General features: G+C 34.4%; 1 protein-coding gene across 1 annotated transcript in view; it reads left to right on the top strand.

Annotated features, from left to right (window-relative positions):
* The first annotated feature begins 6,719 nt into the window (after window positions 1-6,719).
* The window catches only part of LOC140752400 (phospholipid phosphatase 2), a 92,649-nt gene continuing 81,002 nt past the window's right edge, over window positions 6,720-18,366 (top strand). Inside the window, exon 1 of the mRNA XM_073086680.1 lies at window positions 6,720-7,168. Coding sequence (XP_072942781.1) covers window positions 7,043-7,168 — 126 coding nt within the window. The 5' untranslated portion in view covers window positions 6,720-7,042. The remainder of the gene's footprint in view (window positions 7,169-18,366) is intronic.

The following is an 18,366-nucleotide window of genomic DNA, read 5'->3' as shown; positions in this document are numbered from 1 at the left end:
TATCTATTAAACCCTTCGAACCATCAACTTAAAATGTTAAAATTTTTAAAACATAAAATGAGTAATTGCGGTTACACGTAAAAGATAGACATATGCTGTCGCGGACTACCCTGTAGAACTTTTCGTGATATTCAATAGTGCCATACACGACTTCTACATAATTATAACCATTACTGCAGCGTTCGCCAAGATAGGAATATGATGAATTATCCTTTTTTCAATTTAGTCGATATTTAGTAATTAATTTCACAAAATGTACTGAAATTAGCCTATTTTAAAGTAGAACTTATTTTAAAATATTGATTGAAATTGAACCAATACTTCCAGACATTAGCGCATACATAAAAAAAAACTCTTCCGCTTATTAGTAAAGAAGTGTCCTTGAAAATCGGAACTATTGGAGAAGTCCACGGTGAAGTTCATGTAATCCTCCTATTATCTCTAAATCTATCAATTCTTTCAATTTCCTGTGTCCTTTCTTCTAATATTCGATATCGGTATTCTTCGATAGTATTGCATAACTGGTTTTATTGAAGTATTTATTGGAATTTGATCTAGGGTGTCTGATCAATGTTATTTATGTAATTTTAATACGCCCAATTGCATTGATGTGAACCACTAAATTTCGAGAGCCATTTTCAATAATATAAATAGTTCTGCGTTCTATTTTACCTTGGGCTCTTATAGTCACTTCAAAACCCATGAACATTAAATTTGTTTCATTTTTATATGATCTAGTAATAATACTTTATTCAGTCCTTTTACTTGCTTGTTACAAACTATCTTATTTTTTTCTTTAAATACTCCCATGCTTTATTAGATATTAAGTCTCATTTAGAATCTGAATCAATCAGTATTTCTAAATCTATTCCTCCTATTCCCTATTTAATTGTTACATTATCAAATTCAAATTAAATATGTATTCAACTGCTTCATCATCATCTTCACTTTGGAGAGAATTAACTGTTCTTTTATTTCGTTGCCGCTTATAATATTGTTTGTTTCTTCTTCTTTTCGTTCTAATTAACGTTTTTGTTTACAAATTTTAGTCCTTTAACTCCTTTGATAATGATCAAAATTTTCACCACCGTTACATTTCTTTCCTTTTGCAGAAAGCTCCTTCCTCTTTGTCAGACTTTCCTCCTTTCTTAGAAAATTCTAAATTATCTTTGCATCTTTTGATTAAATTCACTTAATTTACATTCGTTTTTTCCTTTTGTTCATAACTTTCTACCTGACAATTTATAATTTCTAAAGTATAAGCTACTGTTATCACTTTTTCAAGTGTAATTTTATCAACATTCTCTGCTAACTCATCGTTTGCTCCAGGAAGATATATCTCTTGTAGGACAGCTTCACCTAAGAATAAAAATGTAGCCCGTTTCTTTGAAATGAAATATATTTATTTTGTATAAACCTACGGTGGTACTTACAAATTGTCAGTTACAATATTTTTTCTTAAATTACTACTGGATCGGAACACGACCTTAGCTCTCAGCAAAGATCTGGTAAGAAACTCAATGTGTTTTTCTTCTTTCCATAACAATAATTATTCCTTTTTTAATGCCATCATTTTTACATATAATTAAAAAACACTAGGCTGAATTGACTGAATTCATGATATCAGCGGTTTCGAAATAAATTCTCGGTGATCGCTTCCATTTCTCCCATCTCAGGTTCACCGACGTATTATCGCCTTCAAGATTCAATTTCTCAAGAGGCGTTTTGTCATTATTGATTGTATTAAACGACTTGTTATTTAAAAGAACTCAATTAGGTATTTTTACTAAATTTACTTCCAATTTAATAGAAGTCTTGTTAATTGTTGCCAAATTTAATGCAATTCTGTAATTCAATATAATTCCAATTTAATGGAATCCCGTAGTTCAATACAATTCCAATTTAATGGAATCCCGCAGTTCAATACAATTCCAATTTAATGGAATCCCGCAGTTCAATACAATTCCAATTTAATGGAATCCCGGTGCAATTCCAATTTAATGGAATCCCGATGCAATTCCAATTTAATGGAATCCCGAAGCAATTCCAATTTAATGGAATCCCGAAGCAATTCCAATTTAATGGAATCCCGAAGCAATTCCAATTTAATGGAATCCCGAAGCAATTCCAATTTAATGGAAATCTAAATGTAGGTACTTGCTAAACGAAAACGAAATATGAAATTCTAATCTATCATCACAATCGATTTCTAAGTTACTTCTTTTAACACATTATAAGCTTTATACTCAAGCTATTTTTATTACAAATATAAAAATGAAATCAATAGGTATCTATAATTAATTAATTAAGACCGTTATTTTCTGTCATTCTAATATATCGCACATATATGTACGTATATGTATGTATATATATGTATATGCACCGCACGTACACAAATGTATATGTAATTTATTTATTTATGTATGAATTATTATATTTGCTTATATTTATAACATTACATTATATATATAAATTAGTCTAATCCAAAATGATAATAAAATAAAACTTTAAGCAAAGTAAATTTAAAAACAGTAAAAATATATCTCTAGTGCAATCTCGTACTAATATTATTAAATAAATGAATATCAAGTAAACTTGCAAATACTGTATTATGTTTTAATATTTTATGATTATAATTGTAATAAATGCAAATAGCAATATCTATAAAATTTAATTTTATACTTTTTTATTTTTTATTTAGTATTTCAACATTCTTGGCATAATGTAAAAATAATGCACGCAACGCAATAAATAAAAGAAATATAAAGACCTAATAAACATAAAAAACAATTGACAATTGATAATGCGCAAATAAACAAACTACGCACTTAATTATATTTTACTACTTTGTATAAGTACTTTAAAATCATTGTTATTGTTTTTTTTTTATAAAATGAGCTTCGTAATTTTAGAACCATATTTTCTGTATGTTCCATACCATAACAACATTAAATCACTAAGTATTACATTCAATAAATGGTTGCTATATGTTAACAAAAGCTAGTACCTACATAGTTTAAACTTTCATTTATATATTTTAGTCTCACAATTTAAATGAATTTCCATCTATATTACGAATTTATAAATACATTCTTTCATTATAATGTTTTGCCGCGTTGCTATAAAATCTATAAGTCCTATCATACATACCTTATTGTTTTCGTCACAATATAACACGAGATTGAAATGGTCACTACCTTCCTTTACCTTTTTATTTTTATTTTTTTAACACGCCTTTCACCTTTATCCTCGTCGCCACTTGTAATGTTTGTAAGAACCTCAAGGGCTATTTAACATGCACTGGCTCACCACTACACCAGCTCCGAGCAGGGCTGCACGTCCGATCCGTATCTCGTACGTCACCAGACTGACTTTGACAGCTACCCTCTCTACTGGCATACGTGAGACAATGTTCATACATATCTATTTAATAGATACATACACTACAGTACCTGTATTTTATTTCCTCTTCTAAATTTTCTTCTTCTGTAAGCCATTCAATTTTTTCTTGAATCGCGTAGAATTTGTTCAAATTTTCTTGTAAAGAATTCAGTCGTATATTTATTTCTTCAATGTCAATTTTTTCTATTCCCGAAATGTAATTTTCGGTTCGTTTCATTAACCCATTAACGTAATGTGGCTCGTATTTCCTTATTGTTATTTGGTTCATTCGACATCTCGTCGCCAATATCAAATAAAATAATAAGGAATGTAAAATAATACTTTATTCAATTATATATCCATATTTTTCTATTGACAGTCAACAACTCGGTTGCCTGGAGACTTGATAGTTGGATATCAAGTCTCCAGGCAACCGAGTTGTTGAAAGGTGTTACTTATTTTCGTTACGGAATTTCTCGATTCGGTCGCCGCGCTCAAAGCCCGCGATAAAAGCTTTCAAAAGTTAAAAAAAGTTTTCAAAAGTATGTGAAGTCTACCGATTCGCACTTGTCAAGCGCGCACTATGGCCTAATCCTTCACATTCTGAGAGGAGACCCGTGTCCAGCAGTGGGACATTAATGGATTGATGATGAGAGAGTGCATAGATGCCGTTTGCATTCAGTATAAACAGTAATCTCGGAGGAGCCGTTACGATTGACATTCCACATCACATAAATCCACACCAACTGGCCTCGTTGCGTCCACTGTCCTGTTAAAACGCTTGTTTCTGCCTCAAATGTGAAAGATTTTGAATGAACTTCTTCTTTAATAAACTATTTATGTATTGTAATTACTTGTATGTACGTAATTGTATGTATTTTTTAGGCTCATCCAAAAAATACAAAAGGATTTTTCAAACCCGACAACACATTGGCGACCCTTTAGTGTTGCAAATGTCTATAAGCGATAAAGCGGTTTAAGTAAAAATGATATGTAAAAATAATACTTATTGCATGTCTGTATAGAGTGTAGGTATACCCTCCAGCGCATGAGATAAAGATTTGTATGGACATGCTTGCGGTACATGGACAAGTAACTTAGTACAATTACACCTGAGACTAATAAGAATACTGTCATTATTGGTTTCGTAGAAGTTGATCGAATTTAAATTTTAAAGCTTTATTTTCTTTAAATATATTTGCCTTTTTGTACTCATTGTAATCTTGTATTTAAAAAGTTCGCGGACAAAGCCGCTTTGTCGAAGAACGTAATACTCGTATCTAGTGACACTGTATACGTCCCGTTTTGAACGGGACTGTCCCGTTTTCAACATTCTACAGTCCCGAAGAACTCGATGACGAAAATATCGAGTTTTTGTAAAAGTTAAAATAGCGACGGTTTCAGCAAATAGAAGTACCTACCTTTTCCGTCAACAAAATGCAGAGACACATGCAATGCCTTGCTACGTTACTAAAATAAAATCCCATGTATATTTCAGATTTTACCCAAAATTGCCTACTTAGTAAAGTTGGGCTGTTTTTAATTACGTCAAAAATGGTCGGTTAAGTATAATCGTCAAAATTTTAATACTATCGCGACATTTCTCGGCCAGACAGTTTGCGTAATAGCACAACTAACTTTCCCTGACATTAGCGATGCTAATATACTTATCAGTGTGATGGGCTTGCAGCAATTAAAATATCCACTTAGCATACATTGTCTGGAATAAATAAGGCACAATTAGGCTTACGATTATGTATTACGATTAAAATGAGGCACCATTTTGATTGGATGGTTAGTAATTCTTATTACTTAGTTGAGAAAAGACTTATGTGCTGCAAGGAAAATTGTATTATTTTGTTTTTTGCAAGTAAGTAGCAGACGGTTATGAAGTGAGCTGATCTATAATAGAAAAAAATACTTTAATAATTAATACCAATTTATTATTGTTAAAATGCCATCCATGGACATCTGTAATCAACCTCAGATAAAATTAGATTCCTACCTGAGGTCGGCCACAGATGCGCCGCAATCCCAGAGGACTACACTGGAATTCCTTAAAAAAATATGTCTCCCTTACCACACCCTTCGAACCAGTACACAGCAGCGCTTAACACTGCTTGAGTTTCGGGTGGTGGATCCCTCTGTAGTTCGTCTCCGGCGGCATCACCGCCACACCTATTTCTGCCTAATAACAGCAGTGTTAAGCATTGCTGTGTTTAGTTGGGTTTGTTAAGGAAAACATAATTCTCCGAGGCATTTCAGCTTAGAGTTCTCAGGGATAATAATGCATCTGTGGCCGACCTTAGGTAGGAATCTAATCTTATCTGGGGTTGATTACGGATGTCCATAGGCGCAAGTAGCCACTTACCATCAAGTGTACTGCATGCTGGTCTGCTACGTTAACCGGTAAAAATGGTTTGAAGGGCGTTAGGCAAATATGACATATTTCTATTAAGTCCTAAAAGGTAGCAACGTATCATTCGACCTCAGTATTCCAATCCTGTTTCAAATACAGATGTCCATGACACGGTCAGCGTGGTAGACTAACCTAAACCCATCTCACTCTAAAGACCCAGTAGTGGGACAAAAATAAGACTGGAAGTTCAGATCTAACAACCACAGGAAAGCCATAACGTAACCATACTTACGTTATCTAATCCCACGATTAAGTCACCTGTTCGTAACCGCAGCGGCAGTGTTCCGGGTTGTATATCCGACGGTGCCACGGACCTATTTGAGACAGGCAAATATTGGACGAGATTGCCGACTTTAAGTTAAATATTTGCTTACTTACAGCGTGTGTATATTATAGTGATTCGCTTTAAGCGGAATAATTTAACCTCGTTTTTAATTGGATTAATTCAGGTTTTTAAAAGTTCCTGTTTGACTTGGTCGACTTTTAAAAACGTAGTTTTGGTAGTTTCTTAGTTGTTTATTCTTAAAATCATTATTTACTAGCTATTTGTTTTAATAAAATATTATTATTACTATTGTAATTTCAATAAAACCAACCAAATTACTAACATAAAATTGTGATATCATAATATAGTCCTTTATTTTATCAAAAATTTAATGCCGGTCAAACTCAACCATTAAAATAATTATGGGTAAAAAATCTTAGAACCCGTTTTTTTAACAGACACGCCATTCATTCAATTCTTTTCGTACGCAAACCCATAAATCACGGGCCTAATTCCTAGAAAAACGCAAAAACGTGCCGAAGGCTTTACTTTCGGCGCCATTATTATTCTTAAGACGATTACTATTTATTTCCACATCTACCTGGGGTGAGTCACCGTTTTGCCACCAGCCGCCATAATGACCGAAACCTGTCATTCGAGCGCACTTTACTACTGCGCGCGCACGTTCACCACAGATTTTAAATATCGGTACATTTATTATCCTTTAACGGTTTAAATCGACCGAATGGTAATCGTCCCATTCGTTCACAGTTTGAATTTCGAAACCGCGAGAGATTTGTTTTGTTTACTATTTGCTTATGAATCACTGCGATTTTGATTTACTTTTTTGTTATTATACCTACTTATTAGTGATTAGTTACGAAGATTTGTGTTAAATCTAAAGTGAACAAAATAGAATCAGAAGTTTAAAGCTGAGCTTTAGTTACAAAAGTGAAGTAACAAGTGAAATAGTGAGAATGGTGCGTACATACAGAGTGGTCAGCTGTTTCAAGATGCCGAAGCGGTCCAAAGTGGTCCCGGCGCCGACAGGCGAGGGAGTCTTTACGATAGACCTGTCTTCCACCTCAACTCTGGATATAGCTGTAAGTTAACTGGTTTCTATAGCAACGCAGTGGCATGGTATTTACGGGGTCGCTAAACCGACGGTGAGGTATGCCTCAGGTAAAAATATGCTACGGATTTTGTAAACCTTTAAACAGAGGAGGTATTACAAATAGATAGATAATGTGGTCTTATAAGGGGTTTTGTTTTGACATACGGAACCCTGAAACTGAACGTGACGATTGTAGAACCAATACGGATTGTCTTTATCGTAGATAATTATAAGTGTGTGCCGTCATACTGTTACCTATGCGGATACAAGCATTCTCTGGATTGTTTATATTATGTGCAGTTTTTGAATGTCTACATACAAAATTTAATTTTTACTTATAGAAACCTAAATGTAGACATCAGTTTTATCAATAATATTGAGTGTGTTTTAATAACAGGTATACTTATCTATCTTACCGATACCTACCTATCAGTATTACGTATCATATTGAAAGGTCACGTATTGAATAATTTAGTAGATTTTAATACACTTTGGGTATCTGTACTTACTAATGACTTCGATTATTAATTGTTGATGACTTCTTGTACAAAGACTTTCATTAAGGAACTATTACGTTTAATTCATTATTTTATGCCCGGTTTTTACGTTGATTGAAGCACGTAGAGACAAATAAAACAAAATGAAACGTATTTTAATAATTATACAATTAGTTAATTTTATATTAAAAAATACGAGATTCTTTGTTCTCTTGTTTTCTTAATAAGTCTTTAAACTTCTGAGTTTAGTCTTTTCTTAATTGTCAAGGACAGATTGGTAATATTTGCGCAACTTAGGCGAAATTTTGCAAAGACCTTTGCAAATAACTTACAAGTATTTTCTTATATTTATTTAATTAAAACAAAAATATTTATTATTCATATTAATGAATATTTAATTTAAAAAGCCTATTCCTAAATTTTAATTACTTATATCGCTCTTATAACAGTTGAAAATCCTAAAATTATATTATTATTATTTTTAATTATGTTTCAGTACGTAGGTACCATTCACCCATTCTTTCATTCATTCAATCATAAGGCGGTTTTTATTTTATTTTCCCTAAATCTTACGATTTATTTCTCATTGGCAAACGGCTTCTGTTATTTTCTACATTCTATAATCGTGGCCTATTTCTTATTAATGAATCGCCCGTTCATCTAAGGCATGGATAATGGTTGCTCAACAAACTCGTCTTAAACTGGTTTTGTTCAAGGTGGTCTGTCAAGTTTAAATATAATTGCATTAATATGCGCACTTATAACCATTATATCGTATTTCTTACAGATGATTCAAATCGTTTGATCACGATTCGCAATCGTTGGGCAGGTGTCATTGTTCGCAGAAATACATTTTTTTTAATTGAATTACGAGTATTAGATTGGTATACATATTTTCCTAGCAATGTAATTCAAATAATTTACAGTATCGGTGTAGCAGTTCCTGAAGTTATGTTAGTATTTTATATCCCACTGAGTTTTTCCCCGCAAAGCAGTGATAGCCTAGTGCTTAAGAAACTCGTCCTCTCTATCGAGGGTTCCTAGGTTTAAATCCCAGGCACGCGCCTCTGAATTTTCGAAGTTATGTAAAGTTATGTGCGTATTAGAAATTAATTATCACTTGCTAAACGGTGAAGGAAAACATCGTGATGAAACCTGCATACTTGAGATTTATAAAAAAAAGAAATCTCGAAGGTATGTGAAGTCTACCAATATGCACTTGACCAGCGCGGTGGACTAATCCTTCTCATTCTGAGAGGAGACCCGTGCCCAGCAGTGGGACAGTAATGGGTTGATGATGATGATGATGAGTCTTTCCCCACACCTGGGGAAGACCTGAGCATATTTCTTTGCACTGGTCCAATGATGGAACATAAAAAAGTAAGATCTATATTTCACGGAACAAACCATCCTCGAAGTCAAAATGACTGCAAACACGTGCGTTTCGATACTCCATAAATACAATCGAGTTAACTGTATGCGATTTATGTGGATTAGAACTAATTACGTAGGACGTTCAGCATGTGTACCTACTGTAACTGATCTACAAAGTTAAGTGACGTCAAGCGCGGACAAAAGTTGGATAGGTGACCGCTAGTGTGTAGTAAATATTGCGCGCTTTCGTAACGTGGCGAGGTTTTCATTTAGTAATCGATATCCGTATTAGTCTATATCCAATAAATCTTACCAGCCAGTGATTATATAAAAGGAAACTTATTTACTTATAACAATAATCCATCATGAAAATAACACTAAAGAAATTAATTAAAATAATACTCTAATTATTATTATACTACTAGCTGACCGCGCAAACGTTGTGTTGCCATAGGTATACATAGAAAATGTTAAGGGTGAATAACCCTTATCACTTAGGGGTATGAAAAATAGATAGTAGCCGATTCTCAGACCTAATGAATATGCATATAAAATTTGGTGAAAATCGGTGAAGCCGTTTCGGAGGAGTACGGTAACTAACATTGTGACACGAGAATTATATATATATATATATATATATATATATATATATATATATATATATATATATATATATATAGTATTATAAATAATAAAATAAATTGAAATAGTTTTCTAGCACACTTAACGCTGTTCATATTTTCCTATAATCATCATGTTTCTATAAGATCTATAAGAATCATACGTCTATAAGAAACAAAACCAAGACCTTTAAGGACCATTGTCCTTATTCTCAAAACGTATCAAAAATAAACATTGTTTATGCTATTCCAAAAATAGCTCGGTTCTCGCGTATCGCGTCGTACTTCGAAACCAACGCACAATTAATTATTATATTAAATTTAATTAAGTGCATACTCGTACAATGTTGGCTTATCGACTTCCTAGAATTATTGTGTCGTACATGCGTCTAGTTTTTTAAAAAGACAGTTTGACCAGGTATTTTATTTTCTGTTACATTTAAAATAAAAATTGTACGAGCACACAAACACCTACCTTTATTTTGTTTTCGGGCGGGAAACCTTAACACGTGGGGGCGACGCCGGGTTATGTGGGATTTTTACTGCACTAAAACCTCCCCGGTGGCCGTCCTCAACGCTTGTTGCAGAACTCCTTACCACACCCTTCAAAGCGGAACACAGCAGCGCCTAACACTGCCGTTACTAGGTAGAAATAGGTGTGACGGTGGTGCAGCCGGAGTCAACATCAAATTAGAACAGAATTTAAACTCATAATGTCTAATCGGGAATCGAACCTGAAAACCTACGCATAGAACGGGTATGTTGGCAGCCATTCCTCGGGCGTTTGTTCATTAATTCGCCCGAGTGTAAGAACGTTCATTCGTTCACACAATCTTTAATTTACTGATTCATTCACTTATTCATACATGGAGTCATTCACTCAAACCTTCACTCATTTATAACCTTTAAAAGTTGTAGATTGCAATCTACATCCCACATAGGGTTGGCCAATGACCCATAACCTGAGTAATCTCTTACCAACTGAAATTCCGACAAAATTTAGACTCAGAATTCTAGGAATTCCTTAGTCAAACTAGAAGTTTCGTAAGCTTTGAGACCTTAAGAATGCTTTAGCTTCAAAGCTTAGACCCTAAAGCTCGGTATTCTTAGTATGGAACAATGGAATTCGCAGTGCAATCGAGTTTAAACTTTGTTTTATTAGAAATAAAGTTTATGTTAGCAAACACTGCTAGGTTGGTATTGTAACATTTAAACTACCAACTTAAAGAGAGCTCCGGTTGAAGCCAAATAGCTTTGAAATATAGGTCTTGTAACACTGGATTTTACGCGTATAAGTAAAAAAATTAAATGGCAAGGACGCAAGTAATCGAAAGTGTGAAGAGTTAAGAAGTATGAATTACTTGTTTTGTGAGCGGGACAAAACATGTAAGGATGCACATTCCTAAGGTACGATATCTATAGGAAACAATTCAATAGTATGAGCGGTGTGTATTTTTTTATATAAAATCGTAGTGGCAAATGAGAATGTATCTATGCTGCCTTACGAAAAATGTTTTTGAGTAATATAAATGGTACGCTCGCTTGGTCGCTCGTGTGGTATCAGCCTAACTTTTCAAAATGGCAACGTAAAATAAAAAAATCTTGATTTCATAATATGGTCTATTTTTTTAACTAAAATGCTCTCTCCATATGTAAGTCAGCCGGCATCCACAATAAAACATAACAACTTCACACATTTTGCTGATAGAAAATTGACCGTCAATGGTCATTGAGCCTGTCGTTTTTCTGTGACGATTCATGACGTTTATATCTCACAATATGTTTTCCATAACGAAATTTTACCTCACATCAAATAGAAAAATGTAACAGTGCCCTTAGTTATTAAGTTTTGACAAAAATTCCTGTTTTTGTTTTTGTTTACGTATTTTCCATATATTTCCAATCAGTTCTGATACAATACGCTAGGGGCGCTGATTGGGCAAATACGTAAACAAATACTAAAACAGTCATTTTTGTAAAAACGTAAAAACCCATACTTAGGGTACTGATCTTTTAGTCATAACTTGATGAATCCATCAAGCCCATACGTGATTCCAGTCGTCTACGGTCGACTGCTTCCCTGTAGGTACATTACCATAACCACAATAGGTCACGCTTCGCTTTGCAGGCCACTGGGATTACCTGTTTACCTGTTAAAAGTTACTTTACTGCACTTTATATACCTGTTGTTTTATAAATTTTGAACTAGCCTGTCCATCAATTTATGTGGCAGAATGATTTTTAATCTGTGGTGTGGTGTGGTGAGGCGTGGTGCGGCGTGGCGGGAGAAATAGAGTTTTGGCGGGAAGCTAATTGTCATAATCGTCATTGTTATAAGTATTGATGAAAATATATCATCTTCCTCAAAATGTTTCTTTTATTGTGATACACTCAAGAAATATAGCGTTATATTTATTTATTAGTAACTACTTTATTTATTAGTAGTTACTAATAAATAAATCGATGGACAGCAACTACGAAAAATCTTCTTTTTTTTCTTTTACAATAACATGTCTCAAATTTGGCGATTGCTGTACATTCCAGTAAGCATACTCGCTTATATCTTGTAAATGTTACTTATATGAAATGTGTCTTAAATAAATAAATAAATAAAAAATAAACGAAACAATCACTGACAAATCCATTTTGTTGGATGGTTAGAGGTTACCGCCATGAATGTCTGATGTAAATATATGAAACTTTAGAATTCATAAGTTGGAATCTTGATTGTATCTTAAAAGGATCCCAATAATAGAGATTTTAAAACCACCGAAAACAATTTTAATTATGAGCAAACAAAGTGACACAAAAATGTCGTATAACAAGAAACAGATATCCATCCATGAATCCATCAGTTCACCCATGAATCCATCCGTTAACAAATCACATACCTCACCTAGAATGAGGATACGTGAGAAGATCTCCCTTAGAATGAGAATTATCATTTTGGAGGAGGTATGTGATTAGTTATGTTTTTCCCGTCAAAACTTTACAAGAAGAGACTAACCCATCTTCTGCGAGTAGTTAATTTAACTCTTAGTTTTTTTTTATATGTAACCTAACGATAAGGCAGACGGGCTACCTAATGGAAAGGAGTCAGTGTCGCCTATGGGCATTTGCAACACCAGAGGAGTCGCCAATGCATCGCCGGCTTTGAAGGATAGCTCTTTTTACACCCCTCTTGAAGAGCCCCATTTCATAGTCCTGAGGGAATACCTCAGGAATACCTCCGGAAGTTCATTCCACATTTTGCACGTACGCGGCAAAAATGAACGTTCAAACCGAACCGTGGAGGACCGCCACGGATCTAGTTGATGTGGATGGAACTTCATCCTTCGGCGAGTGGTGCGATGAAAGAAGGGTGACGTAGGTACCAGATCAAACAGCTCCTTAGAACACTCACCATTGTAAAGCCCGTAGAACACGCTTAGTCTTAGTTTCGTCATCACGGCTGCTTAAGTAATACACACGTTACACAATTAAAGTTATCGATACCAAGCAATCAACGACCGCTGGACGCACGCGACACATCGCGTGACTGAAATGCCCATTGTTACAGGCACTTGTATTTTGTTTTCGTCTACACGTTACACTGGAGTATTAGCCATAAAACTGTATAGGAAACGAGTCATATGTTTTCAACTAGAAAATTATTATAACACAAAAACAGCAACCTCATATTGAACGTTTCACGTTTAATTAAACGTTAAATCACAGACTTGTATTTGTACCCAACGTTAAATTGACGACCCGCGTAGCGGAGCGGTCACCATACCGGCCTGACGCGCAAAGGGTTCCGGATTCGATCCCCGACCTGTATTCGTCTTTGTGTGTCCATGGCATCCACGATACAGGGCTCCTAGTATAGGGTAAAAAGCGTTTATTATTATATTATAAATTAAAATCTATTAAGCATGTTAAAGAATGAGATATACTTACATGCATACATACGTTCAAAAAACATTGCCTTCCGCTGTCGGTTAATGAGAAACGTAAATAAATCGCATAATTATGCTGCACGGAAAAGACTAATTACAGACATCATTCTGATTTTAACCTACCTATTGGACAACAAAAATAAAACTCTAGCAGGATTGATTCAGAAATAAAACTCAAGTAGGATAGAAGCCCTACCTAAGGTTAACCAATGTATAGTCCGCGTAAAATTGCTAGTCCGCTCTGAATATAGAAATGAATCGCGTCGCAACATCAAATTGTATGGCCACACCTGCTCGCAATAACTTCAGAGAGGACTAGCATTTTGGCGAGAACTATGCATTGTATTCCTGAAGACGTTTAAGCCCATGTGCTTCTAAGTATCTCTCTACACCTGTCATTCTACTCCTTTTAAACCAGTACCCTTACCATGAGTATCGTATGGGCCTAACCAATTGTATGGGAAAATACGTAAACAAATACCAAAACAATCATATTTGTCAAAACGTAAAAACTCATGGTAAGGGTACAGAACACATCACAGCTTACGACAGCCGTCTAAATTTTTAAACTCACACCTAAATTACAAAATATTCACTCTTATTTTGTCGTAACTTTTTGTCGTATTTTGTCGGACTAGATCTATGCACGCACGCGCCGCCTCGCGTGACTTAAGCTGGGTGCACATTCTCGCATCATTACTATTGGATCCAACCATGTCACGCTTTGTCATACCATAAGTTGAATAAATGAATAACTTGATCGATAAATGAATAATGATTAACGGCATATTTTATGCTTTGATTTTATATTTGTATATGTGTTAATATAAAGCATTGGTAATTTCTAATTTAAATCTGCGTTCATCATTTATTCAATACGCTTTCAATTAATTAAATAAAATATAGAGCGATTATTATTAGAAACTAGTTTTTGCCCGCGGCTTCGCCCGCGTTTAAAAGAAAATAATATGACATACTAATATAATATCTATACATAAAACTGAAAATTCGTACCTTCATTGGAACGACAGTGGCGCCATCTGGCGAAAATTGGTCGTACCAACTCTGGAACCTTCGTGGGCTCATGGACAACAACTTTGCTAAAGATCATCACTTGATCAAATGCATAGTTTACGATCCAATACTTAATGATATCGATTAAAATAATCGATTTTTTGGTCCAAAAGATCGATTCTCCGATTAATCGATCTTAGATCTGGGGATGGCCCTAGTTCCCGTGGGATTTCCGGGATAAAAACTAAACTATGTCCTTTCTCGGGTGTCAGACTATCTTTGTACAAAATTTCATTAAAATCAATTCAGTGGTTTAGTTAGGCGTGAAGAAGAGACAACCAGACAGACAGACAGAGTGACTCTCGGATTTATAATATTAGTAAGGATTTAATCATATTATTTTATTATTGTCGTACCGTCTGTCGTAATGATGACCTTAGTGTTATCGTGTAGGTATAGGCCCATTAGGATAAGGTAGATAAATCATATCTCAAGTATGAGAACGTTTTACTTATAAAAGCCTTTGTCGCCAACTTTTAAGTACTGAACGACTAATTACTTTACTTACAGTCCTTATTAATCTATCTATCCAATACATTGCCTATCAAAGATCGAAATAAAATAACTCTATCAGGAAGAAAAAATCAAATTTAATTTTTTGGTAGACGAAATATTAGATAGATTGATTATTAATAACGGCGTTAATCTATACCGTAGACTAACACAACTATTTGTAACATTTTCTATGTTACTATTCTATGAATAATTGCACCTTTAAAATTTATTGTAGGTACAACTTCGGCACGTTTTCTTACGTGGTTTTATTAAACAGTAATTACCACATACCACATGCCATATGTACCTATGTAACATTACCTTTACTTAGTAATGATACGTTGACTCAAATTTGTGGTATGTTTCCTTCAAGTAGCGTTTATTTCTTAAGAAATGTATATGCCTCCTTATTATTTTCCTTACTTTTTAATGTAGGACAAATGTTATTTAACTATGTGTTTTTATGAAAGTATGTATTTAAAGTCCTTAGATGTAATTCGTCTGTAGCCGATCTCAGATAGAACCGACAATGTAACTGGGGTTGATTATAGACGTTTATGGTCAACAGTTAACAATTACCATCAAGTGTATGTAATTTTTCTCTTTCTATAATATTTATAAATAAGACACTATCATCATAAAGTAATTGTATGTTATTTATAGATGGTAAAACCCCTTGTGGTTTAAATGCTGATGGAACATCGCCACAACTATATTTAACCTATTAATAACAATGTTACCTAAGCGCTGCTGTATTCTGCTTCGAATGGTGTAAAAAGACAGGCAATAAAACGAGGCATTCCAACTTAGTTCTTACAAGTAGCATCTGTAATAGAGTTTATGTAAATAAAGGGACCTTTAAATTATCTACTTCTCAAATCTACTTACACAAGGCATTCCAACTTAGTCCTTGGGCTACGTTTCTGTAAAAGAGTTCAGGTAAATGAAGGGACCTTTAAATCATCTATTTCCCAAACAGTACTTACACGAGGCATTCCAACTTAGTCTTTAAGAGTAGCAACGCGTCTGTGATCGAGTTTAAGTAAACAAAGGTAACCTTGATTATCTATCTTAAATCTTACTTACACGAGGCATTCCAACTTAGTCTTTCCTTACGAGTAGCATTTTTGACAGAGTTTAGGTAAATAAAGAGACCTTTAAATTATCTACTTCTCATATCTACTTACACAAGGCATTCCAACTTAGTCCTTGGGCTACGTATCTGTAAAAGAGTTCAGGTAAAGACTGGACCTTTAATTATCTTCTCACGGCCCTAAGAATTCACGTTTTTGTCCCGTGCGAATGACATGTAATCCGATTAAGGTGACTTACGGCCGTCGCAGAGTATAATCCAATTAAAGTATTTAAATACGAGTATTAGTTGTAACTCGACCTTTTAACACTGTTTGTTACATATTGATATTAGTATTTTCCTTACGTTTGTCGTATGTCGTTCTTCAACTTCTCAGAATATGATCCTTATAAGCGACACTATAATAAAAAAGTGTCGTGGGTGCCATGGACACACACAGACAAATATACAAACAACCAGACCCTGAAATCTATCATGTAGATATCTGTCTGGGCGGGGATCGAACCTGGAACACTGCGTGTCAGACCGGCATGGTGACCACTCCGCCACGCGAGTCGTCTATCGATGAACTCGTCCGATTCTCTTCTATAGATATAGATAAAAAATATATATGCAGTTTTAGATTTATCAAAATCGGCCTACGTAACTACTTTCAGCATTTTTCGCTAATCCTAATAATTTGAAATTTGGTCCTGAAGACACCTTTGTAAAATCCACTATGAAGGTATATTTGTTTATTGATGATATAACAAGGAAAGTTCAAATGATAAATAGGTACATAGGCAATAAGATCCCAATTATATTTATATATATCATAATTAATTAATTTAAACTATAAAATGCTTGTAATTAACATAACCTAATTACTTAATTAAAACATTATATGGCAATTCTATTTGTGTAAGTTTATACGTAATATATTAATAAGGATATATATATAACGAAAGTTCAAATGGTAAATCCCAATGGTGATCCCAATTATGTTAATACATATTAATAATAAGGATATGTACGTCCAAAAAAGTAGAAATGGAAATGGATATAATACTCGTATGTCCAATTGTTTTAACTCGTGGTAATATAAGCGTAAAATAAGCTTTCTAGATTAGTACTCAGGATCACTGGCGCAACTGTGGCCGACCTCAGGTAGGAATTTAATCTCATCTGGGGTTCATTACAAATGTAGTGTTTGAATGTGGTAGAACCCTTTGCGGTTCGACTCCGGCTGCACCAACGCCTCACCTATTTCTGTCTCATATCAGCAGTGTTTTTCGAGACGTTCCAGCTTAGTCCTCTGGGGTAGCGGCGCATCTCTGGCTCGATCTCATTGATTACATATGTTCATGGGTGGCAGTAGCCACTTACCATCAAGTGGACTACATGCTCGTCTGCTACTCCTATATTACAAAAAAAATGTGGGTGGTAGTAGGCACTTGCCATCAGGTGGACAGCATGCTCCTCTCCTACACAAAAAAGCGTTTCCGATTACCGGCGGTATTGCTTTTTTGAGCGTACGTATGTCTTATTCTTTGGCTTTGATTTTAATATTTAAGAGTTGTTGGATTGTGTGTGACGCCTAAATTGTGGAAGTGATAAATTCCTTAGCGGCGTTTTTCAATTTTGTAGTTGCAATAAAAATATGTGTATTAAATAGTGTGTATACAGCTTAACATGAATATGAAAGTGACAATAGCTGTGAACATTATTGTTAACTGCTCTCACCAATTTAGATTTCTAGACGCAATTAGTTTAGCCTGGGATTCGCTAGCTTGCCTAGATTTATGTTATTCACCTAGGCACGCAAGAACCCATTTCGTACGAGACACTTTCTACACTTGTAGCCCTAGATTTTACTGTGTTAGATGCTAGGGACACAGACAAAAACACCCAAAATAGAACTACAGAAAATGTTCACATCTGTCTGGCTGGGAATCGAACCCGGAACCTTGTGTGTGTTAAATTGTAAGTGTCCGTTCCATCAATAAATTATAATTAAAATTTATTACTAATTTATTGTTTTATTAAAATTAATAGAACTTGTGGGGCGGGAACTATTTCAGATTATTTTCACAGCATTTTATTTAATGAACTAATCA

This window comes from Epargyreus clarus, unplaced genomic scaffold (genome assembly GCF_041222505.1).
Source record: "Epargyreus clarus isolate Ecla_fem2 unplaced genomic scaffold, WU_Ecla_fem_2.2 ptg000024l, whole genome shotgun sequence".
Lineage (NCBI taxonomy): Eukaryota > Metazoa > Arthropoda > Insecta > Lepidoptera > Hesperiidae > Epargyreus > Epargyreus clarus.
This window is presented reverse-complemented; position numbering and strand designations above follow the sequence as displayed.